Below are 20,675 nucleotides of genomic sequence, written 5' to 3'. Positions count from 1 at the left end.
GTCAGTCAGACAGTGTATAACTAGATAGTGGAAGGGGATTTTGCAGTTAAGATAAATAGGCATCTCCGCTAAATAAGAAGTGTGCTCCAGTGTTTGGGTTTAAGTTGTATATAGCCAATCACAGCAGTGTAGTACCTTTGCATACATTTGATGAATTAAGGTTGTGCTCACCGCAACTACCTGTTTCTGTGCACCTCATTTAAAGGAACACTGCCAGTGAGCAGATCTTCCAATACTAGTACCACTGCACTAGTTTTATTTGATATATTACATATAAAACAAAAGGTGCCCTGAAAACTATCCTGTCGAAAGTGGACAAGGACACAAAATAAATCTCTATATTACAGTGGGACCAAAGCTGTAATTGACTTTTATTTACACAGACTAACAAAAAATATCTCAGGCTTGACATTTACAGTTCAGATTATTTTGGACCAAGCATGTCTTCTGGCCTAACCCACTGGTCAAACTGCTCTGAAGTAAGAAATCCAAGTTTTATTGCTGTTTCCTTTAATGTAGCACCTTCCTTGTGGGCTATTTTGGCAATTTTAGCAGCTTTATCATATCCTGTAAAATGAAAGAATAAACAAAAACACACACAATTATAATTATGGCATTACTATATCTAGTAATTTTACAATGCATTTCTGAGGACTTTACTGCAGTATTGACTTCAAGAAATGTTAATAAATAGATAGATCTACCTTTGTTTTGTAATATAGATGAATATGTTTTGCTATTTTTAAAAAAATGATTTCTTATACTATAATGTTGCATACATGCTCACACAATATATTATTGTAGTTGATAGATCAGGCCTTCCCAACTAGTGGCTCTCCAGGTGTTGTGAAACTGCAAGTCCCAGATTACATTGCCAGGTATCGGCTGGCTATTTACCATCAAAGTATGCTGGGGCTTGTAGTCTCAAAACCCCTTGGAGAGCCACAGGTTGGCCAGGCCTGAAACAGAGGATGCCCAAGGTCTGTAAACACTGATGGGTTCAAGGTACATGCAGAATTTCAAGATGTGACTGTGTGTGTGTAGAGCTGTAATAGAAGTGTAGCTTTTGTTGTGGAAGTGATGTGTAGTCTTATTTATGAAGATTAATTCAGAGTTGAACTACGCTTCAAAAGCTGGGCACCATGATGGCTTAGTGTTTAACACTTCTGCCTCATAGCACTGGGGTCATGAATTTGATTACTGACCATGACCTTATCTGTGTAGAGTTTGTATGTTCTCCCCGAGTTTGCGTGGGTTTCCTTCGGGTGCTCCGGTTTCCTCCCACACTACAAAAACATACTAGTAGGTAAATTGGCTGCGCTCAAATTGACCCTAGTGTCTCTGTCGCTCTGTCTCTGTCTGTATTTTAGGAAATTTAGACTCTAAGCTCCAATGGGACAGAGACTGATGTGAATGAGTGCTCTGTACAACGCTGCGGAATAAGTAGCGCTATATAAAGAGCTGATGACGATGTGGACGAAAGCCAGCATGGAGGCATTTTGCTCTTGGTGTCTTCAAACTATATGTGGATTTTACCTTTATCTACACTTGGCCAAGTGAATGTGATCATTCTTGGCTTTGTCTATTGTTCAACAATATAATCTTGGACACTGGACTTCTGTCTGTAGAACACAGATCTGGCTTTGGCTCCACCTATGGTTTCAGGTCCTGTCATGTTCACTACATGTCATATGAAGGGTCCGTTTGTAAAACTATTCCTTCAGCTCAGACTCCACAAATGACCAGGGTGCTCCTGGCATTTACTTCACCCTGGAGGTATAATAAGCTCTGCTAGTAACAGCAGCTGTTTCAGTGTCTACATTTTAGCAATATCTAAATATAATACTGTACATACACTGCTGAACAGAAATGTAAGATGATGAATAATGGTATGACAATAACTAATCTGCGGTTTGTTAAAGGTTATGAGAATTAATTATGCAGGCACATTCATTTTGTCAATCTTAGGGACCGATCCAATTCGTCGACGTTAGTCTAGGATTAACGCAGCGTTAGTGCTATTATCTTTAATACCTTAATTTTAACCCAGATTTTTACTCGCGGCCCCCAAGAGGTGCGAGCAAAACGTTTAAATGACCGTACTAATACTGCACACTTTTACCGTACTAACGGTAATAGTGTGCAGGCTGCGTTATTCATAGACTAACGTGGCCTAATTGAATTGGCCCCTTATAGTCTGCTGGTTCCTGGCTCAGCTTTCACTGATATTTGACTTTGCATCCTCATGCTATTCATATACCTCCACACAGTATCCATAGGCAGGTTGCTGTAATTATCATTTGCTTGCTCTACAGGGCTCCACGGGGATTGCTAGACTCTGTCATATTCCTGCTTTGCATCAGTGCCTGTGTTATCATCAGTCTACTTTTTGATTACTGCCAAATCCAGTGTGCTTTAATGTCCATCATTATATGTGGTGTACTTCAATAAACTCCATATTGTTTTACTAGAACATCACCTCTTAAATTGTGATTTTCTAACAATCAGCTGCCAGGGAAATGAGGGATAGACAAGTATCCAGATGAATATCAACTGGACCCGCACCATTTACTGTCAGAATACTGTATGTGTGTATGCACTGGGCCAGTAAAAGGTGCGTGTAATTTGACTCTAAAGCCATTCACGCATGGGCTTCCCACTTATTGGTGACATTCAAAAGAGTCAATTTTTTAGTGGGTGCAGATTAAAATAAATGTTAAGAGGGATTTGAAATTGATAGACCTGTGTCCTTTTTAAATCTTACTAATTGTGATACAATCTAAAAGTAGAGCTTTCATTTCACATAGAGGCATATTTAACGATGATGTGCACATTCGGCCTTCATTTCTCCAAGTGCAGTTTAGAAAATAAAGTAAATATTTAAGTGGTTGCTTTGGCTTACAGCACATTTGTGCACAATGCACCATGTAATTAAGTAAGTCTGTGTATATATTTTGTTCACCGACTATAGACAGTATGAAGCTCTTCATTATAAAATTGGGCAGCAATTTTAATCATTAGATCACAATAGCAAAAAAACATAAGTCAAGCATGCTGAAAATTATTTATTTATAATTTTAGAAAAGTTACCTCTTTAATATTTATTTGCTACATTACTTAGACTTTGTTTCCTGTATTTGGGCTACATGATGTATGAAAGAACAAATTTGGCATCAAATATCAGATCAATTTCTATAAAGTATACTTTATTTACAGGGTGGCTGACCATTTCAGTCATAAAGTTACACAAGTCACCATTATGGCTTTGAAGGCTTAGTGCAAAGTAAATCAGATTGTCAAGCACAATCCATAGGGAATGAACAGTACAATACAAAAGTCGTGAGGAAAATGCTGTGTAATGATCTGTAACTGCTGAGAAGCATTGCCCGTTGAAAGGACTAATTAATGTGAAAGAACTATTATTTTTACATGAACTGTCTCTGCAGTTAAATACATCACAGTAAAAAATGATACATAGATTTCAATATATTTTTGTTTAGATCTTATGATGTATTCTAAATGTATACATTTGATATAAGTTCTTACCTATGTGTGGATTAAGAGCAGTTACAAGCATTAAAGATTCATTCATCAGTTTATTGATTCTTTCAGTATTTGCTTGTATTCCAACAACACAATTATCAGTGAATGAAACGGATGCATCACCTAGCAACCTGATTGAGTTGAGAATATTTTTTACCTGGAAAGGAAAAAAACAAAACATAAAAATTCCGACTAGAGAAGACACAACACAACAAGAACAGTTTAAATACAAAAAGAAAATCTGCCTTGGCTTGCCACTAATTAGCGACAACATTAGATCACTGAAGACTTTTCTCCAGCCCGGGGAGAAAGTTCAACACTGAACATTAAGCAGCAACTGCCACCAAACCAGCCGACAATCATTTTATTAAATGTGAAACTGTGGAATATAGAGGGGAGACATGGATCACTGTCCTGGCATCTGGCCTCTATGTTGAAAAATAAATAAGTAAATATTAATTGTATAAAGTAAACAAAAAAAAAAAGAAGAGGATTTTTATACTTGCGATAAATCTGTTTCCCTCATTCCATCTGGGGGACACTGCTACCATGAATTGTGAAAGTGGAGGTGGAGATGGCACTTAACATGTTAATTTTGTTAATGTATCAAAGCTGACAAACCCTCCCCTCTGCAACCCCTGTAGCTCCTCAGTTTAGTTATAAAGCCCCAAGGAAGGGGAGTCAAACAATCCAAGAACACACAGCAGAAGAGAGGGAACGCAGTGTCCCCCAGATGGGATCAGAGAAATGGATTTATTGCAAGTATAAAAATCCTCTTTTCTCTTTCATCCTATCTGGGGGACACTGCTACCATCGGGATGTTCTAAAGCAGCGCCCTTAAGGGAGGGACCGCTCTGACCGCCTGGCATGTAGATCACTGCTGCCAAAAGCTGCGTCTGCTAATGCAAACACATTGAACTGATAAAATTTGGTAAAAAGAATGGACCGAGGACCATGTGGCTGCTCTGCATAAATGATCAGTGGAGGCCCCATTTCGTGCAGCCCAGGACGCCCCCACTGAATGGGTAGACTGGGCTACAATACGATCTGGCACAGGTCTGTTAGCACAGACATAAGCCTGCTTAATAGTAGAAGTAAGCCACCTAGTAACTGATTGCTTAGAGGCCGGCCATCCTCGTTTAGAAGAGTCAAACAAAACAAATAATGAATCTTTGATGTCCTCCTGACATAAATTCTTAGAGCCCTGGACACATCCAGAGACTCCATAGAACCTGTCCCTGAAGACTGTGGGCCACCCATAAATACCGGAACTCCTATTTTTTGGTTCACATGAAAGTTGGACACCACCTTTGGTAGGAAAGCAGGAACTGTTCCGAGAACCGCCCTATCATCGTGAAAGATAATCTTTGGTTCACGACATGAGAGAGCACCCAATTCTGACACTCTACAAGCCGATGCACTAGGTAATAGAAATACAACTTTCCTAGTCAAGAACCTTAATTGTGCAGTGCGCAATGGTTCGAAAGGAGGCCCTTGAGGCATATCTAGCACCAGATTAAGATCCCAGGGGGCCGTTGGAGGAACATATGGAGGCTGGATATGTAGGACTCCTTGCAAGAAGGTCCTGACATCCGGCATGTCTGCCAGGCGCAGGTGAAAGTATAATGAGAGGGCCGATATCTGTACTTTCAGCAAGCCTAGACGAAGGCCCGCATCCAAGCCATACTGGAGAAAAGACAGAACCCTTGGAAGACAAAAGGCAGCTGTGTGACATGTTCGGTTTTCACACCATCTGATGTAGGTTTTTCAGATGCGATGGTAAATACGTGCCAAAACTGGTTTTCTAGGCAGAGGGTGTTCACTACTAGTGGAGAGAAGCCTCTGGACCTCCACATGCTGGCCTCAACAGCCATGCCATTAAATTGAGCCGAGGCAATTCTTGATGTGTGAATAATCCTTGCTGAAGAAGGTCGAAGAGGCAATTTCACACCTTGACCTACCGCTAATCCCAGAATTTTTGCGTACCAAACTCGTCAAAGGACTTTGGGAATCATCAGAATGGGAGAAAACAGGTATCCCAACCTGAAGTCCACTGGCATTGTCATAACGTCAATGGCCACTGCCAAGGAGTCTCTTGCTCGAGAGCAAAACAAGGGCACCTTCCTGTTGTGACGAGATGCCATCCTCCATCGTAGAACCAGAGACTGGAAGGACCTCAGGATGGACTGACCATTCTCCCGACAATATTGCATGCCGGCTGAGAAAGTCTGCTTCCAGTTTTGGATTCCTGGGATAAAGATTGCTGATGTAGCGGGTTCTCTGCACCAGGTCAAAATCTGAGCAGCCTCCCTCATTGCTCCCACGCTTCTAGCGCCCGCGTCTGTTGACATAAGACTGCCCTTGCATTGTCGGATTGCAGATAGACTGGGTGTCCCTGAAGTATCCCCCTGGGCGTTCTTTAAAGCAATTAGCATGGCTTTTAGCTCAACAATGTTGATGGGGAGCAAAGCCTCCGAAACAGTCCAGAGTCCCTGGAGCCGCAACTGAAGTACCATAGCCTCAATCCTGTCAGGCTTGCGTTTGTGGGTGCTAAGAACCAGGACAATGGGGCAAAGGACCTCCCCACTGTCAGATTGTCCTGGACTGCCCACCATCCAATGAAAGCTTTCGCCTCTGGTGACAACTGTATCAGTTGTCTCTCCTATTCCAGATGGGATCCTGACCACTTCCTCAAGAGGTTCCATTGGAAGCATCGTGAGTGCAGCCGAGCTTAAGGGATGGTCTCGAAGGTCGATACCATCTGTCCTAAAAGACGCATGCACAAGTGGACAGACGGTCTGCTTGTGCTCATCACCTGAGCCGTTAGGTTCAGGTGATTTTCTGGCACAGAATCAATTGTGACTTCTCGATTTATTAGCCATCCGATTCAGCTGGAGAGCTATGGAGGTTTTTATGAGCAGATTGTCCAGATAGGGCACTATTTGCACTCCTCTGGAATAAAGACAGGTTGCCATTATTTTTGTAAACACTGTCGAAAGGCCAAATAGGAGAGCTCTGAATTGGTTTTGAGACGTCCCACTGTAAATCTGAGAAGGGCTTGATGAGCCTTCCAGATAGGTATGTGAAGGAAGGCATCTTTAATGTCTATAGATGCAATGAATTAATCTTGTTCCAGTCCATTGATGACTGACCTGAGGGATTCCATTCCAAACCTGACCACCCGTAGATGCTGGTTTAACTGCCTTAGGTTTAGCACCGGGCCGGAACGAGCTGTCTGGCTTTGGGACCAAAAAGAGATTTAAGTAGAACCCGTCTATTTTGGTGTTCTGGAACCTTGCAGATGACTCCGGAAAAAAGAGAGGCAACACATGTAAGCAACGCCTCTTTCTTTCGAGGGTCACGGAGTATGCTGGTTGCAAAGAACCGACAAGGTATCGGACCTGATAGATCTATCACGTATCCTCTTGTCATGTTCCCCTGAATCCAACGGTCTTCTGAGGACGCTGCCCACTGATCTCTGAACAGCAGCAGATGTCCACCCACTGCCGCAGCCGCGAGGAGGGGAAGGAGACTGCCAAACTGACTGCTATTCTGCAAGCTTAGGAGATGGACTGTCATGGTTGTCAAGGCTGGACTATGGATGCCTAGACTCTGCTGGACATGGCAAGGCCCACTCACAGGCCCACTCACAGGCACTGAGTCTAACAGGTAGGTGCTATTCACCAGAAACCCTGCAAGGAAGTATGGTGTTAGCGTCACCGAACCTGCAGGTCGCAGTCCCGCGAGTGAGTGGACAGCAGAGTGGTGTGGAGGAGCCAGGAGATGCTAGGAGGCAAACACTGAAGCCAGAAGGTAAGTGGTAGAGACGCTGTTACAGTGGTAATACAATGCCGGCCACGAGCTGAGAGCAGACTGAAGTAGCGATGGTAACTCAGGACAACAGCTGAGGAGTCACAGGAACAGTAGCAGCTGAGAGGTAGCGGTGAGAGAACCGAAGCTGACAAGATGTAGTACTCAGGAGATGGTAACAGAGATACTTGGAACAGCGGTAGTTCAATCCCGGCCATGAGCTGAGAGCATACTATCAGAACCAAACGCAAACCAGGAGGAAGACAGGAACTAGAACCACAGGAAGTGAGCTTGAAGAACAGACATCAGACGGGTGTACATAAAGGTTTAAATAGTGCTCCATAATCCCATAGCCAATGAGGGAAGAGAGGAGATCTCGAAGGATAAACAGACTCTGCACCTGTGCAGATCCGACTGCAGGGTGACGTATGGTTTGAGCCCGATGCCAGGATATGCCGGTTTCAAGGTCTGTGAGAGGCAGGAAAAGAGACAGGTGCCCGTATGTGGGACCGGAGCGTGATATGGACGTTTCGTGGAGTAGGAAGGCCTACCTCTATACAGTTCTCAGTCTATGCGATTGCAATTCTGAATGTTGCAGACTCGCTGCTAATTGGTCGGCCCATGTTTCCATAGCCCTGGCAACCCATGCCAATGAAAACATAGGTCTGAATGACGTACCTGCCGCAGTGTGATGGACTTTAAAAATCTCTCAATTTTGTGGTCAGTATTATCCTCCAGGGTGGATGTCCCTGAAGTAGGGAGTGTGGTGTGTTGCGCTAAGCGCTCCACCGGTGAATCAACCCTTGAAATCTGTTCCCAATGGATACAAAGCCAGATAACTACAGAAAGCAGTAAATTTCCTATCTGGCTGTTTCCAGGATGCTTCCGCTATTTCCTTCAGTTCTACTGATGGAGGAAAGCAATTCGCACGTTTTCTAGCTTTTTTGAAGATACATTGATCTGATGTTCTAGTATCTTCTAGATCAAGAATACCTAAATTCTGACGAACTGCTACCAGCAGGTCGTCAATACCCTGATATCTGGAAGACTCTTCTGGGTCTAAGACCTGTGTAGAATGAAAGTCTTCTATCAGTTCACCCTCCTCTTCGGATGATCCCTCCGAATCAGAAAGGGTCGGAAGGGGTTTAGTGGATAGGTGTTATTTTTTGGGTTATGGCCTTGGCGCATCCAAGAACTGGTTTAACCTATCCAGCCCTCTAACTAGAGAAGCCGACCAAGCAGTTCTCCTGTTGATGGGTCTTGTGAGGTGCAGACCAATGTAGCTCCAGCCTGTCCCAAGTCAGTGGACTCGGGGTCCACCTGTTACTAGGGGGTCAATTGCCACTAAGGTAGAGGGGAGAACTGCTGCAACTGCTGGAATATCTGTTGGTTTAGATAGTGGCTTAACCAATGTCTTAACCCTTGTGTCAGCGCATTTGCCCATGCTGGCGTTTCTGCTAGTGGCGGTGCGCTAACCTCACCCTGCACGACTAGGGTACCCCCGCTTTACACTTGGAACAGGTATAATATTTTGCCCGAGGTGCCTTTCCCTTATCAGACATTTTTTTTTTTTTTTTAAGGGAATAGTATAACAGTAAAAGCATGAAATGCAGGCAATCACTCACAAGCAGACAGAGAGATACTAACTAATCTATGACAGAGTCAAAAGTTAGTATCTCTTGCAAAGGCTATGTGTTATGCAATTAGTATTCTATATTTTTGTAAAATATTCTATTGCAACAACTCTATTTCAATATACCCCTATCTATAATACAGTGATGTAAGAAAAATGGTACTTAGCCTGATTGGAAGGCTAAGATTCTTATGGAGTAGGAGAGGTCTTTCAACAACTCAGAAAATGTCTGCAGCTCTTTTCCTGGGCAGTGTTTGGCGCCCTTGGAACAGACCTATTGCTTCAGACTGCAGGGGGGAAACTCTGTCCTTAGTATCCTCCAACTGCACCTTTTATCCTGCTCCTCCTTGAGTTTTCTGCTGTTACAGAGGGCAATCTGCTGCATCTATGTTATGTAGCAGTCATCATTAGAAGATTTCTGGTGGCTGTTTTTTTTTCCTATTACACAAGTACCCCCCTCCTTTGCTGAGGAAGGGACTTGGTATAATTCAACCTGGGGCCCCCGAAGCTCCGATTTGCCGTTCTGGCAGCGCTGGCATACAGGTTTTTTTTTTTTTGCAGCCTGCCAGCGGCTATAATCTGCTTGTCAGAGCTGATCGATTTAGGTTAATAAAAATAAAATAAACACTATCATTGTAATTGAGCGTCGCCCGGCTCTCACTGTCTAAGTGTGCTCTGTCATCTAACAGAGCACACTGCTCAAACACTTAAGTTAAAATCTTTAGAGAAAAAAAATAATAGTTTCTTCCTGTCATGAAAATAAGCCCAACTCCCTTAACACTTAATTTTAACATTAACAAAGGTAACCTGTTAAGTGCCAACTCCACCTCCACTCTCACAACTCATGGTAGCAGTGTCGACAGATAAGATGAAATTGGTTTCTCTGACTACATTGGGGGACACCATTAGGGTATAATAGGTGGACTAAGACTCGCCGCCCATGATGCATCTAGAACCCTGGTGGAATCCACCCCTCAAGGATTCCGGAACAGGGCGAGATGGACGGATATAAGCCAAGCGAATGGTGGAAGTGATTCAGCGAACAATGGACCGCTTTGAGGCAGGCCAACCCTTATCCAGACCGAACTGTAAAAGGGAGAGCAACCAGGGAAGGTGAAAGCAGGAAGTGTGAAACCACTGAGATTCACACCAGAGGATGTATACCTTCCAGACCCGATGATAGATTGCAGAAGATGAAGATTTTCGTGCTCTGATCATGGTACTCACTACACTCTTTGACACTCCTCTTGCCCTGAGAATCAATGTCTCAACAGCCACATCTACAAATTCAGCTGATCTAAATAATGGCAGAGAAGAGGGTCCTGAACAAAGTCTGGATGAACCAGAAGACGGAGGGGAGGCTCTGCTGCCATTCCCAGAATGTCAGAGAACCATGCCCTGTATGGTCAATTTGGAGCCACCAGGATTACGGGGATACGTTCTCTATTTAACTTTTAAGCACCCATGGAAGCATTGGGAATGGAGGAAACAGATACACTAGACTGAAACACCATGAGATCGTCATGGCATCTGTGTACCCCGCTCGAGGATTCCTTGCTTTTGAGAAATAAAAAGGAACCTGAAAATTTAGAGGAAAAGCCATGAGGTTGATCTCTGGAGAGCCCCAATGCTGAATCAGAAGCCTTGTGAAGGGACCACCCCCAGGGATGGACTTTGTGACGACTGAGGAATTCTGATTCCCAATTGTCCACCCCCTGGTATGAAAATGGCAAAGATTATCAGAATGTGACGTTACGCCCAGGACATGATCCTGGATATTTCTAGCAATGCATTGGAGCTGCACGTTCCTCCCTGGTGGTTCAGATAAGCCACTGATGTGGCATTGTACAACTGTATCTTTAAGGCTTTCTCGGTTAGAAATCTCTGCCCCTGAAGTAACACTCTGTGAACTGCCCTGAGTTCCAGGACATTGATGGATAGTGTGGTCTTCTGATGGGACGAGAGACCCTGAAACCTGAGAGACCCAACATTGGCACCCCAGCTGGACAGACTGGCGTGTGTGGTGACCAGGGTCCAAGTCTGCTCAACTACTATGAGAGAGAAGCACGTGGCTCTGGACAGTCTAATTAACTGCCTGTCCAAGTATTCGTGAGAGTCGGACCGTTTTAGAAGAATCTTTCTCTGGAGACGTCATGAGTGGAATTGTGCGAAGAGCTGCGGCTCGATCACCGACACCATGGACTTCTTCACAAGTCCTGGTCTTGTGCAGAAGTGAAAGGACCTTGTCGTCTGGAAGGTAGACTTTCTGGGTTACCGTGCTGAAATTGAGACCCAGAAACTGTATCTGCCGAGATGGATTGAGCGAGGACTTGGTTAGGGTCAGCACCCACCAGTGCTCCTCTAGAAAGTCAATGGTGATCTGGATATTGAGTAAGAGAAGAGCTGCGGACGGCGCCTTCAGTAGGAGATCGTCCACACAGGAAATGATAGTGACTCCCTGGGATCGCAAAAGTCCTGCCATCACCTTGGTGAAGACCCTTGGGGCAGTGGCTAGGCCGAAGGGTAGAGCCCTGAATTGAAAAAGATGTTTCTGTACTGCAAAGCGGAGGAGACATTGATGTCCCTCCCATATTTGTAAATGGGCATCCCTGATGTCTCTCCCTGTTCCATGCTTGCAATTACCATGCGGATAAAGAAGTGTAAGTTGCTCAAATCAATTTATAGGCTATAGCAGGTGCATGAAAGGGTGGGGTTATTCTAAAAGGAACAAACACACAGAGAGATCCCCCAGCACACTGCTATAGCCAGCAACATATCTGCCATTTCCATGCGGAACCTGAGCATGCGGTCCTGTTTGTTTAGGGACTGTAAATTTAGTATGGAACAGAATGAACTGTCCGGTTTGGGGACCAGAAGAGTGGAGTAAAAACCCCTTCCTCTTTCCTGCTGTGGGACTGGGATAATTACTTTGAGCGTGATGGCGTCCTGAAGTGCTTTGTGCCTAATGTCGCAAGAGGGAAGAACTGTGGTAAAGAAACATCTTGCGGGGAACTGAACTAGGTCGATGATATAACCTCATGTTACAATCCCCCGCACCCAAGTGTCTGTGGTTAAAAACCCGTCATCACTCCTGAAAGTGTAGTAGACGAGCCCCCACCACAGTATCCTGGAGTGAGATCCAGTCATATAGCAGCCTTGTCCCCTGTCCTGGGGGTTCCACGTCTGGCCGAGCACCGTCTTTTATGTTGCGCTCCTCTAGAGGCCAATGACTGGCGTCTAGAAGGAGCTCCACAACCTCTCCTGAAAGACAGAAAGGACAGAAAATGAGACTGTCTCGGTTTAGTGGAGCTAACGAGAGGTACTCTTGCCCCCTGTGGCCACCTGAATAATCCGTTCTAATAAAGACCCAAACAATGTAAAATCATCAAAGGGCAAAGCTTTCAAGGTGCGCTTGGAGTCCGCATCCACCGAGCAGAAGCATAACCACAAGGTACGACGGGTTGCAATGATGGGGCCCGAGAACTTAGAGCTGACTGACACCACATCCATAGATGGATGTGTCCTGCTAATATAAGAAGCTCAATTCTAGGTACATTATCCTGGAGATCTTTGACCAACTGTTCTGACCACAGCTGAATGGCTTTATCAACCCAGTCTATGGCCATGTTGGGTCTAAACAAGGTACCTGCCGCTACTTAACCAGAGAATAAGGTCACATTTTTTGTCCATTGGATCCCGTAGAGAGACCCTGCCCGGTGCAGGAATAGCCTAAGAAGTGGACAAACAAGCAACTGGGGGATCCACCTTAGGGGTTTCCTCCCATATACCGACAGAGGATTCCGATAGAGGATAGAGAAATCTGAATATGCCCGGCATCTGAAACTGTTTATTAGGTTTCTGTCAAGCGCCAGACACCATGTCCAACATCTGAGGGGATGAGGGAAAATAAACAACCTGCTTCTTAGCTCTTTTGAATTGAAAACGGAGGGATCCCCAGCCTCAGGCTTCGCAAAGCCTAATGAGTGTCTGACCCCCATAATAAGATTATCCACATTGTGTGCTGAGGAAGACTCCTCTGCGCCCAATGCATCCTATTCGTCTGATTCTAAAAGCAACTCGCCCTCTTCAGCCAACGAGTGTTCGAAATCCGGATTAGGGGCCTGAAAAGAGTCCGGAATTACGTGCTTACTTCTGTGGGAGACAGTAAACAAGTGTGTCAAACCCTGGGTGGATTTGGTCAGGGATACTGGCAATTCTGCCTCAGGCTGGGAAGAACCACCTGCTACAGGGAGCAAATGCATAGACTGTGTGTGTGGTGCAGTCAAGAAAGGAGAAGAATCACAAACCTCTGTAGACCGCAACATCACCTTAGTGAGTTCAGCTATGGATGTCACTAGCGATCAATTCCTCCATGCTGTCGACGCCAGGGTGAGTGCATGGCGTTCACGGCTCTCAGCCTCGCAGGCTGCACACAGGGCGTCTGGTTCAGACTGTCCAAAAGATCATTTACCATTACACATTGCACATATATAATTTTGCACAGATGTTCCAGCGGGTCCCTTACCCTTCGAGGTGCCTTTATCAGACATGGTGCTATGTTATAAATTTGTCACTCTGTAAAAAAAAATTAAAATTGTATATACAATATATAGATATTCTCTCTATGTATTCCAGGATTTGTGACAGAGTATGTAAAGTACGTAAATCCTGAGTGTAAGACATCAGCACCCTGGGACCCAGCACTATGAAAAAAGTTCTGTCCTTTGAGAGAAAAACTAGGTCAAACACATAAATATAAGGAGAAAACTCCGCTAAAAGCACCAACATATGTCACCAAATACAGAGGTACCAATTAGGAGAGGTACAGTAGGGTATGGCGTGCAGAGCAATCTGTAGAGCTGCAATGCGTGTCTAGGAAATGACTGCCCTTTGTGAAGCCTGCCAAGGCATGGAGAATAAGGGATAAGATTCTGCCCCCAGGACCGCCTCCCTAATGGTCACCTCCATACACAGCCGAACAGCCTCTCTCTATTATGGCTGTCAGCTGGTGTCCAAGTGCTGCAGGGTAAAAAATAGTGCCCAGACCAGAAGCTGCTATTCTGGTCAGTACATTGCCTCCTATGGAGTGCAATTGGATGACTGATCCCCTGTATAGACTGCTCGTTGCCCAAGGGAAATTCCAGCAAGTCAGTCCAGTCGGGAGGAGGGGCTTGGCAGCTTCACTCCCGCCCGACACATCAGCTCACAATTCTGCCGATCTAGGCAGATCTGATAAGGGTATCTAAATATCCTCCGCTGCTCGTTTTCGCTAGGGGAAGGAAAACATGATTGCCGGCAGCGGTGTAGGGGGTAAGGAGAGCCGCAGGCTGCTTATCCCAGAGCTGGGACTCGAGTGAAGGAAGCCGACACGCTGCACCTAAATGGGAGAATGGACAAAAAATAAAAACATGACAAATAACTATCACTAAACATAGGAGTTTATACAGAAGCACTCTAACTCCTAAGGCAATTAACAAAAACTGAGCTTACAGTGACAGAGGAGGGGCATAGTAGGGGAGGAGTGTGGATTCTACAAGTTTATAAGTGCCTAAACTCCTAGTCCACCTACTATACTCCAATGTACCGCAGTGTCCCCCCAATGGTAGGAAAGAGAAATATCAACTTTTGTCATTAAAAATGTGTCTCTTCCACAAGAGTGTAGTGCCAACTCTGGGTCTACTCCTTCTTGCTCACATTCTGAAGTTTTATATATTGTTTGAGGCATGGAAAAATAAAATCTGTAGAGGAACACTTGTTCCTGGGACCTAGGACTGTGTCAGACCTTAAATAAAGAACACATATTTACAGTTATACTCAGAAGATCTTGCTGATTACATATTCTATGTAAATATCCGGGGCTGCAATAGTTGCGTAAATATGTTTAGGAGAAGAATCCATTTTTCATACAATGGCCCATAAAGAGAGTTAATACAGTACGCTTCAAATAAGACTGGTATGACAGACTAAGAAAGAAAAACAAAATAAAGTAAAAAGTTAAACTGTACAAATCTAATGTCTTGCAAAAACCATCTGGTGATAATGCTATGCCTACCCTCCAGTGAGCAAATAGAGCCTAAGCTATGGATAAATGATCCCTATGGACCACTCTCAGATGTTACAGAAAGTACCGTGACAGAGCATATATACTAGGGATGAGCGGGCTCGGATTTCCGAAATCCGAACACCCCCGAACAGTGCCGATCCGAGCACTGTTCGGGGATTCCCGCCCGACGCAAAACTCAGAACAAGGCAAAACGTCATCATCCCGCCGTCGGATCTCGCGAGATCCGGATTCATATTATTCACTCGGGCATGGAGAGGTAAGAACTCAAATGCTAGCATACTGAAGCATGTCTGTCCTATTTGTATCTGTCACCCCCTGTTGTTTTTTGGGGTACATTCCTGAGTCACACAGTGGGAAGCAACAACCAATAACATGCTAGCTTCCTCTGCTTAATAAAATATGGGGCAATTTTGATTTTTATAGAATAATTACACTATTATATATTGGAATGAAGAGGGTGTCTAGGAAAAAAAAAATACATATCAGTACTCCCTCTATCATCTTAAATTCGCTCAAGAAAACCCCATAATGATAAAATAAAAAACATTAAAATAAATATTTTGCAATAACTGAAGCCAATATTAATATATTACTTTGTTTCTCTTATTTTCTAAGTTTTTGCAGTGGGAAAAATAGCAGGCTTGTTTAATAAGACATTTTAGTGCAAAATTAAAATAGCAAGCAGTCATTTTATGTGATTATTTCATACAGATGTAATAAATACATAGCGTATTAGATTTTACAAATACAGAATATTATTTGGTATCAGAAGGGCTTTGTGGAAAATAAAGTGTTAAAGTATTCACCACTTTAAAAAGTCTGCACACTGGCATCATGTTGGGAAGGGTTCGGAAGGCCAGTGGCATCTGTCAAGGGCAGAAGGCATCACTATCTGAAAATAGTCTAAAATACAGAATAGGCTGCAGCCGGCGGGTGGGGGAGGCTATTTTTCCTAACTCTTTCAGTAGTGGCAGATGGAACTTTGCACTCATGTACTGGCTGGTGTTGCAGAAGAATATTGTACTGGCAGAGCTGACCACAAAGCATGTGTCTAGAAACACAATGTTCTACTTGGCAAAGAAAGAGGTGGATAAATGCTCAACCTTCCCAATTCCATCTGGCCCTAGTGAGAAAGGACCATTTGCTTCTGGCTTCAAGTTAATGTGTTTGCAGAACACACTGTATGTCTGTCTCTCTCTGTATTTCTCTACCTCTTCCACACAAGGATATTCCAGAGCGTTAGTTAACTATTGTACATCACAAATACCAGAAATAATCTGAACGTAAACACAACTAAACCTCACTTGCAATACAGGACAACTAAACGTATTTCCTAAGAGATCATGGTATGACAAGATAAAGGTGCTCTCTTATTGAATTTCAGAGAGGTTAAATTTGCACAAAATACATTGGCACCTCAGCCCCTGCTTTGTTGCTGGGACCAGATGGAGAAAAGCATTTACCCCTGAGACCTTTAGTATGTGTATGGTTAGTTGTCTCTTCTCCTATACACTTCATCATCAGCAGCAGCTATTTATATAGCGCCACTAATTTGTACAGGGAGAGATGAATTGCTTTTTTTGTGTGGGGGCCCAAACAAACCAATAATTTCAGCCACAGTAGTTTGGTAGGCCCTGTCGCTGAAATGATTGGTTTGTTAAAGTGCGCATGTCCTATTTCCCCAACATAAGGGTGGGTGGGAGGGCCCAAGGACAATTCCATCTTGCGCCTCTTTTTGGCATTATGTGCTCTTTGGGGCCTAGTTTTTCAAACTGTCATCCTGTCTGCCACTGCAGTGCCACTCCTAGATGGGCCACTTGTTTGTGCCGCCCACTTGTGTCGCTTAGCTTAGTCATCCAGCTACCTCGGTGCAACCTTTTGGCCTAAAAACAGTATTGTGAGGTGTTCAGAATAGACTGGAAATGAGTGGAAATGAATGTTATTGAGGTTAATAATAGCGTAGGAGTGAAAAAAAAAAAAAAAAATCTGGATTTTAGCAGTTTTTATGCTTTAAAAAAAAAAAAAAAAAAAAAAAAAAAAAAAAAAAATCAGAACCCAAAACCTTGAGGGGTTGTTTTGGCAAAACCCAATAGAACCCAAAACCTGAAGGTAATCAAACGCGAAAAGTGGCCTGTGCACATCCCTAATATATATACGAATATCTGATGTTTAGCATAGGGATCAAGGACCCAGTACTAACAGTTTGTTTACACCCAAGCTCTTATAACATGCTATCCATATGCTAATGCACAAAATTAGAATATTGTATATTACTTCCAATGACATAGATTAACAGTATTGCATTTTGTAATTTTGACTCTGTATTGAAGAACTGAGAAGGTGGCATGCTCTATTTTTGATCTATAAACTTTTTAGACTAAATCAACTAAATGAAATACTGCTTAAAGCACAAACAAATGCATCGAAAGCAGTTTTAGGTGCTATTTAAGCATACAGATGTGAATGTAGCCATCATAACTGCTTGTTTAATCTATAAAACCCTCAAATTCACTATAATAAAAACAAATGTTGCTTTATTTCTAATTTGATTATGTACAATATCCAAAAGTATGTTACAATATATATTTAGGGCATTAACTACATTTCTAGGTTTAATAGAAAAGAAAAGTATAAGAGTACCAGATGAAAATACTCTGGTGTACCTAGATAACATACTATCCAATCCAATCCAATCCATTTCATCGGGTACACAATTATCTGCTTCAATCCTTTCAATTTAATGTACAATATCCAATTGTATTTAATTATTTAATAAAGAAAAGAAAATTGACATCAATAGAAATCATTTAGTTAAGAGCAGTGCTCTTGGAAAATATGTAAGAACAAAAACAGATTTTTGTACTCCAGGTGAAATGTTGAATATTTTTAAACTGCTAGAATATTTTTATTTCCTCATTTTGGTATTTTACCTACTTTTGTAAGCCTAATAATATAATATATAATAAAGTAGCCATAATAGAGACTCTTCAACTTTAATGTAATTTTGCTGTCTGTGATATTGCTCTGTCTTAGCCCATTTGCGATGCAATCTAAACAAATAACAGAATAGTGATTACTTACAATCAAAGGTTTGAAAACATTTAATTCAAAATGTCCATTACTTGCTCCTATTGTTATAGCAACATGATTACCCATCACCTGAGCAGCTACCATAGTAACAGCCTCGCACTGTGTAGGATTCACTTTGCCTGTACAGGGGAGAAAGAAAATATCTTAATTCTAATAGACATTATTAAAAATAAAAAGTAGAAAATTGCAAACTGTGAAACAATATTTCATAACAGTGGTAATATCTAAAAAAAAATAACCATTCAGGCTACTAAAAAACAAATCATTACAACAGTACAGTCTTGGCACAAATATTACATTTCACAAAGTCTGCTGCCTTTTATGATGGTAATTTGCATATACTCCAGAATGTCATGAGAGTGATCAGATGAATTGCAAATAATTTAAAAGTCCCTCTTTGCCATGACAGTGAACTTTATCCCAAAACAACATTTTCACTGCATTTCAGTCCTGCCACTATAGGACCAGCTGACATCAAGTCAGTGATTCTCTCAGTAACAGGTGAGAGTGTTGACGAGGACAAGGCTGGAGAATACTCTGTCATGCCGATTGTTATTCTAACTCAGAATGAAAGCTTTAAAAAGGAGGGTGGCGCTTGAAGTCATCAATGCTTTGCATAAAAAGGGCTTCACAGGCAAGGGTATTGCTGCTAGTAAGATTGCACCTAAATCAACCATTTATCAGATCATCAAGAACTTCAAGGAGAGGTGTTAAATAGTTGTGAAGATAGCTTCATGGCGCCCAAGAAGGTCCAGCAAGCGCCAGGACCGTCTCCTAGCGTTGATTCAGCTGTGGGATCAGGCACCACCAGTGCAGAGCTTGCTAAGGAATGGCAGCAGGTAGGTGTGAGTGCATCTGCACGCCTAGTGAGGCGAAGACTTTTGGAGGATGGCCTGGTGTCAAGAAAGCCAGAAAAGAAGCCACTTCTCTCCAGGAAAAGCATCAGGGACAGAAGGATACTCTGCAAAAGGTACAGGGATTGGACTGCTGAGGACTGGGGTAAAGTCATTTTCCATGATGAATCACCTTTTTTTTTTATAAACTGGAATCGCGCTCTCTACCTGAGGTTTGCAAGAGCTGCACCGGCTTAGGGTATTCCTCCCTTATTGTAAATATAAACAGAAAAATGCTGGGCGCTCATTGACTTCTATCCTACTGTGCTGAAATTAATGATGCAATCAATAACCAGTGAATGGAGACATATAGATCGGCAGTGGAAGGTATAATAAAATAGAATATAAATTTATTACAATGAACCATACATTTTGACATGAAGTATATCAGACCTAGGTCTTATTGTAAAAAAATGACAGTTCTAAAATAACATAAAAATGCATCTTAATAGATCTGTCAAAAAAACCGATCATATAATAAATGAACAGGTACTAATACATAGATTGTATATACAATTCCTAAAGAGGAAAGAATTTATCTCCAGCCGAGAAGAATATAGAACCAGTAGCTCGTCCGTGCCAGGGAGATCGTGTGTACCCAATGTTAAGTGTATTTGCTCAAAAAACAAATGCTGCAATGTCTGTTCGGACATGGAGTCCGTCCGGACGGGTCAGTTAATGATAAATAAGCAAAATCCAGTTTGCGATACAGTGACCATGGGTTATTAGTAATGATGATACTTGCTGTTTGTCCTCAGAGTGGGTGCAGCCGCGCGGCAGTCCGGGGTGGGTCTGTAGACGTCTATACGGAAAACAGCTTGACGTTACAGAGGACGTGTGTTCAGCGCCTGGGTCCGGACCCCATCTATATGGAAAACAGCTGATTAGAGATAACGCGTGTTCAGCGCCTGGGTCCGGACCCAGGCGCTGAACACACGTCATCTGTAATCAGCTGTTTTCAGTATAGACGTCTACAGACTCACCCCAGACTGCCGCGCGGCTGCACCCACTCTGAGGACAAACAGCAAGTATCATCATTACTAATAACCCATGGTCACTGTATCGCAAACTGGATTTTGCTTATTTATCATTAACTGACCCATCCGGACGTACTCCGTGTCCGAACAGACATTGCAGCATTTGTTTTTTGAGCAAATACACTTAACATTGGGTACACACGATCTCCCTGGCACGGACGAGCTACTGGTTCTATATTCTTCTCGGCTGGAGATAAATTCTTTCCTCTTTAGGAATTGTATATACAATCTATGTATTAGTACCTGTTCTTCACAAACCCACTCAGGAGGGAGGATTCACTTTCTTAAATATTACCGAGCCACTCATTTCACTCAATTTGTCCTCCTTCATTTGCCTCCTGGTTGTAGGGTCTGGGTTGGCATTGAGGCTTCCCTTACCAATACTCACTCTCATCGCTCTTATGGCTTAAACCACAACACCGGCCTCTTCGCAGTCCCTCCCCCCCACCCCCCTTGGCGTTGGTCATACACTGTTACATCCTGTGATAGGGCACCCAACGCATGGCGTATGACTGCTCTGTGGAACAATCCATCCTTCCCCCCTGGACTATGCCCGACCCAATTCCCACACTGGACGCGACATGACATTAAATTTCTCAAAGATT

The 20,675-nt window shown here is 43.1% G+C and overlaps 1 protein-coding gene across 2 annotated transcripts in view; it reads right to left on the bottom strand.

Annotated features, from left to right (window-relative positions):
- Positions 1-341: 341 nt before the first annotated feature.
- The window catches only part of FH (fumarate hydratase), a 42,694-nt gene continuing 22,360 nt past the window's right edge, over positions 342-20,675 (bottom strand). For both annotated transcript variants that reach the window (XM_075203494.1, XM_075203495.1), the window contains exons 8-10: positions 18,132-18,259; positions 3,547-3,700; positions 342-567 (exon numbers count right to left, since the gene is read on the bottom strand). In XM_075203494.1, the coding sequence (XP_075059595.1) occupies positions 425-567; positions 3,547-3,700; positions 18,132-18,259 (425 nt within the window). In that variant the 3' untranslated portion in view covers positions 342-424. The remainder of the gene's footprint in view (positions 568-3,546; positions 3,701-18,131; positions 18,260-20,675) is intronic.

The sequence above is a fragment of the Mixophyes fleayi genome, chromosome 3, assembly GCF_038048845.1.
Source record: "Mixophyes fleayi isolate aMixFle1 chromosome 3, aMixFle1.hap1, whole genome shotgun sequence".
Classification (NCBI taxonomy): domain Eukaryota; kingdom Metazoa; phylum Chordata; class Amphibia; order Anura; family Limnodynastidae; genus Mixophyes; species Mixophyes fleayi.
This window is presented reverse-complemented; position numbering and strand designations above follow the sequence as displayed.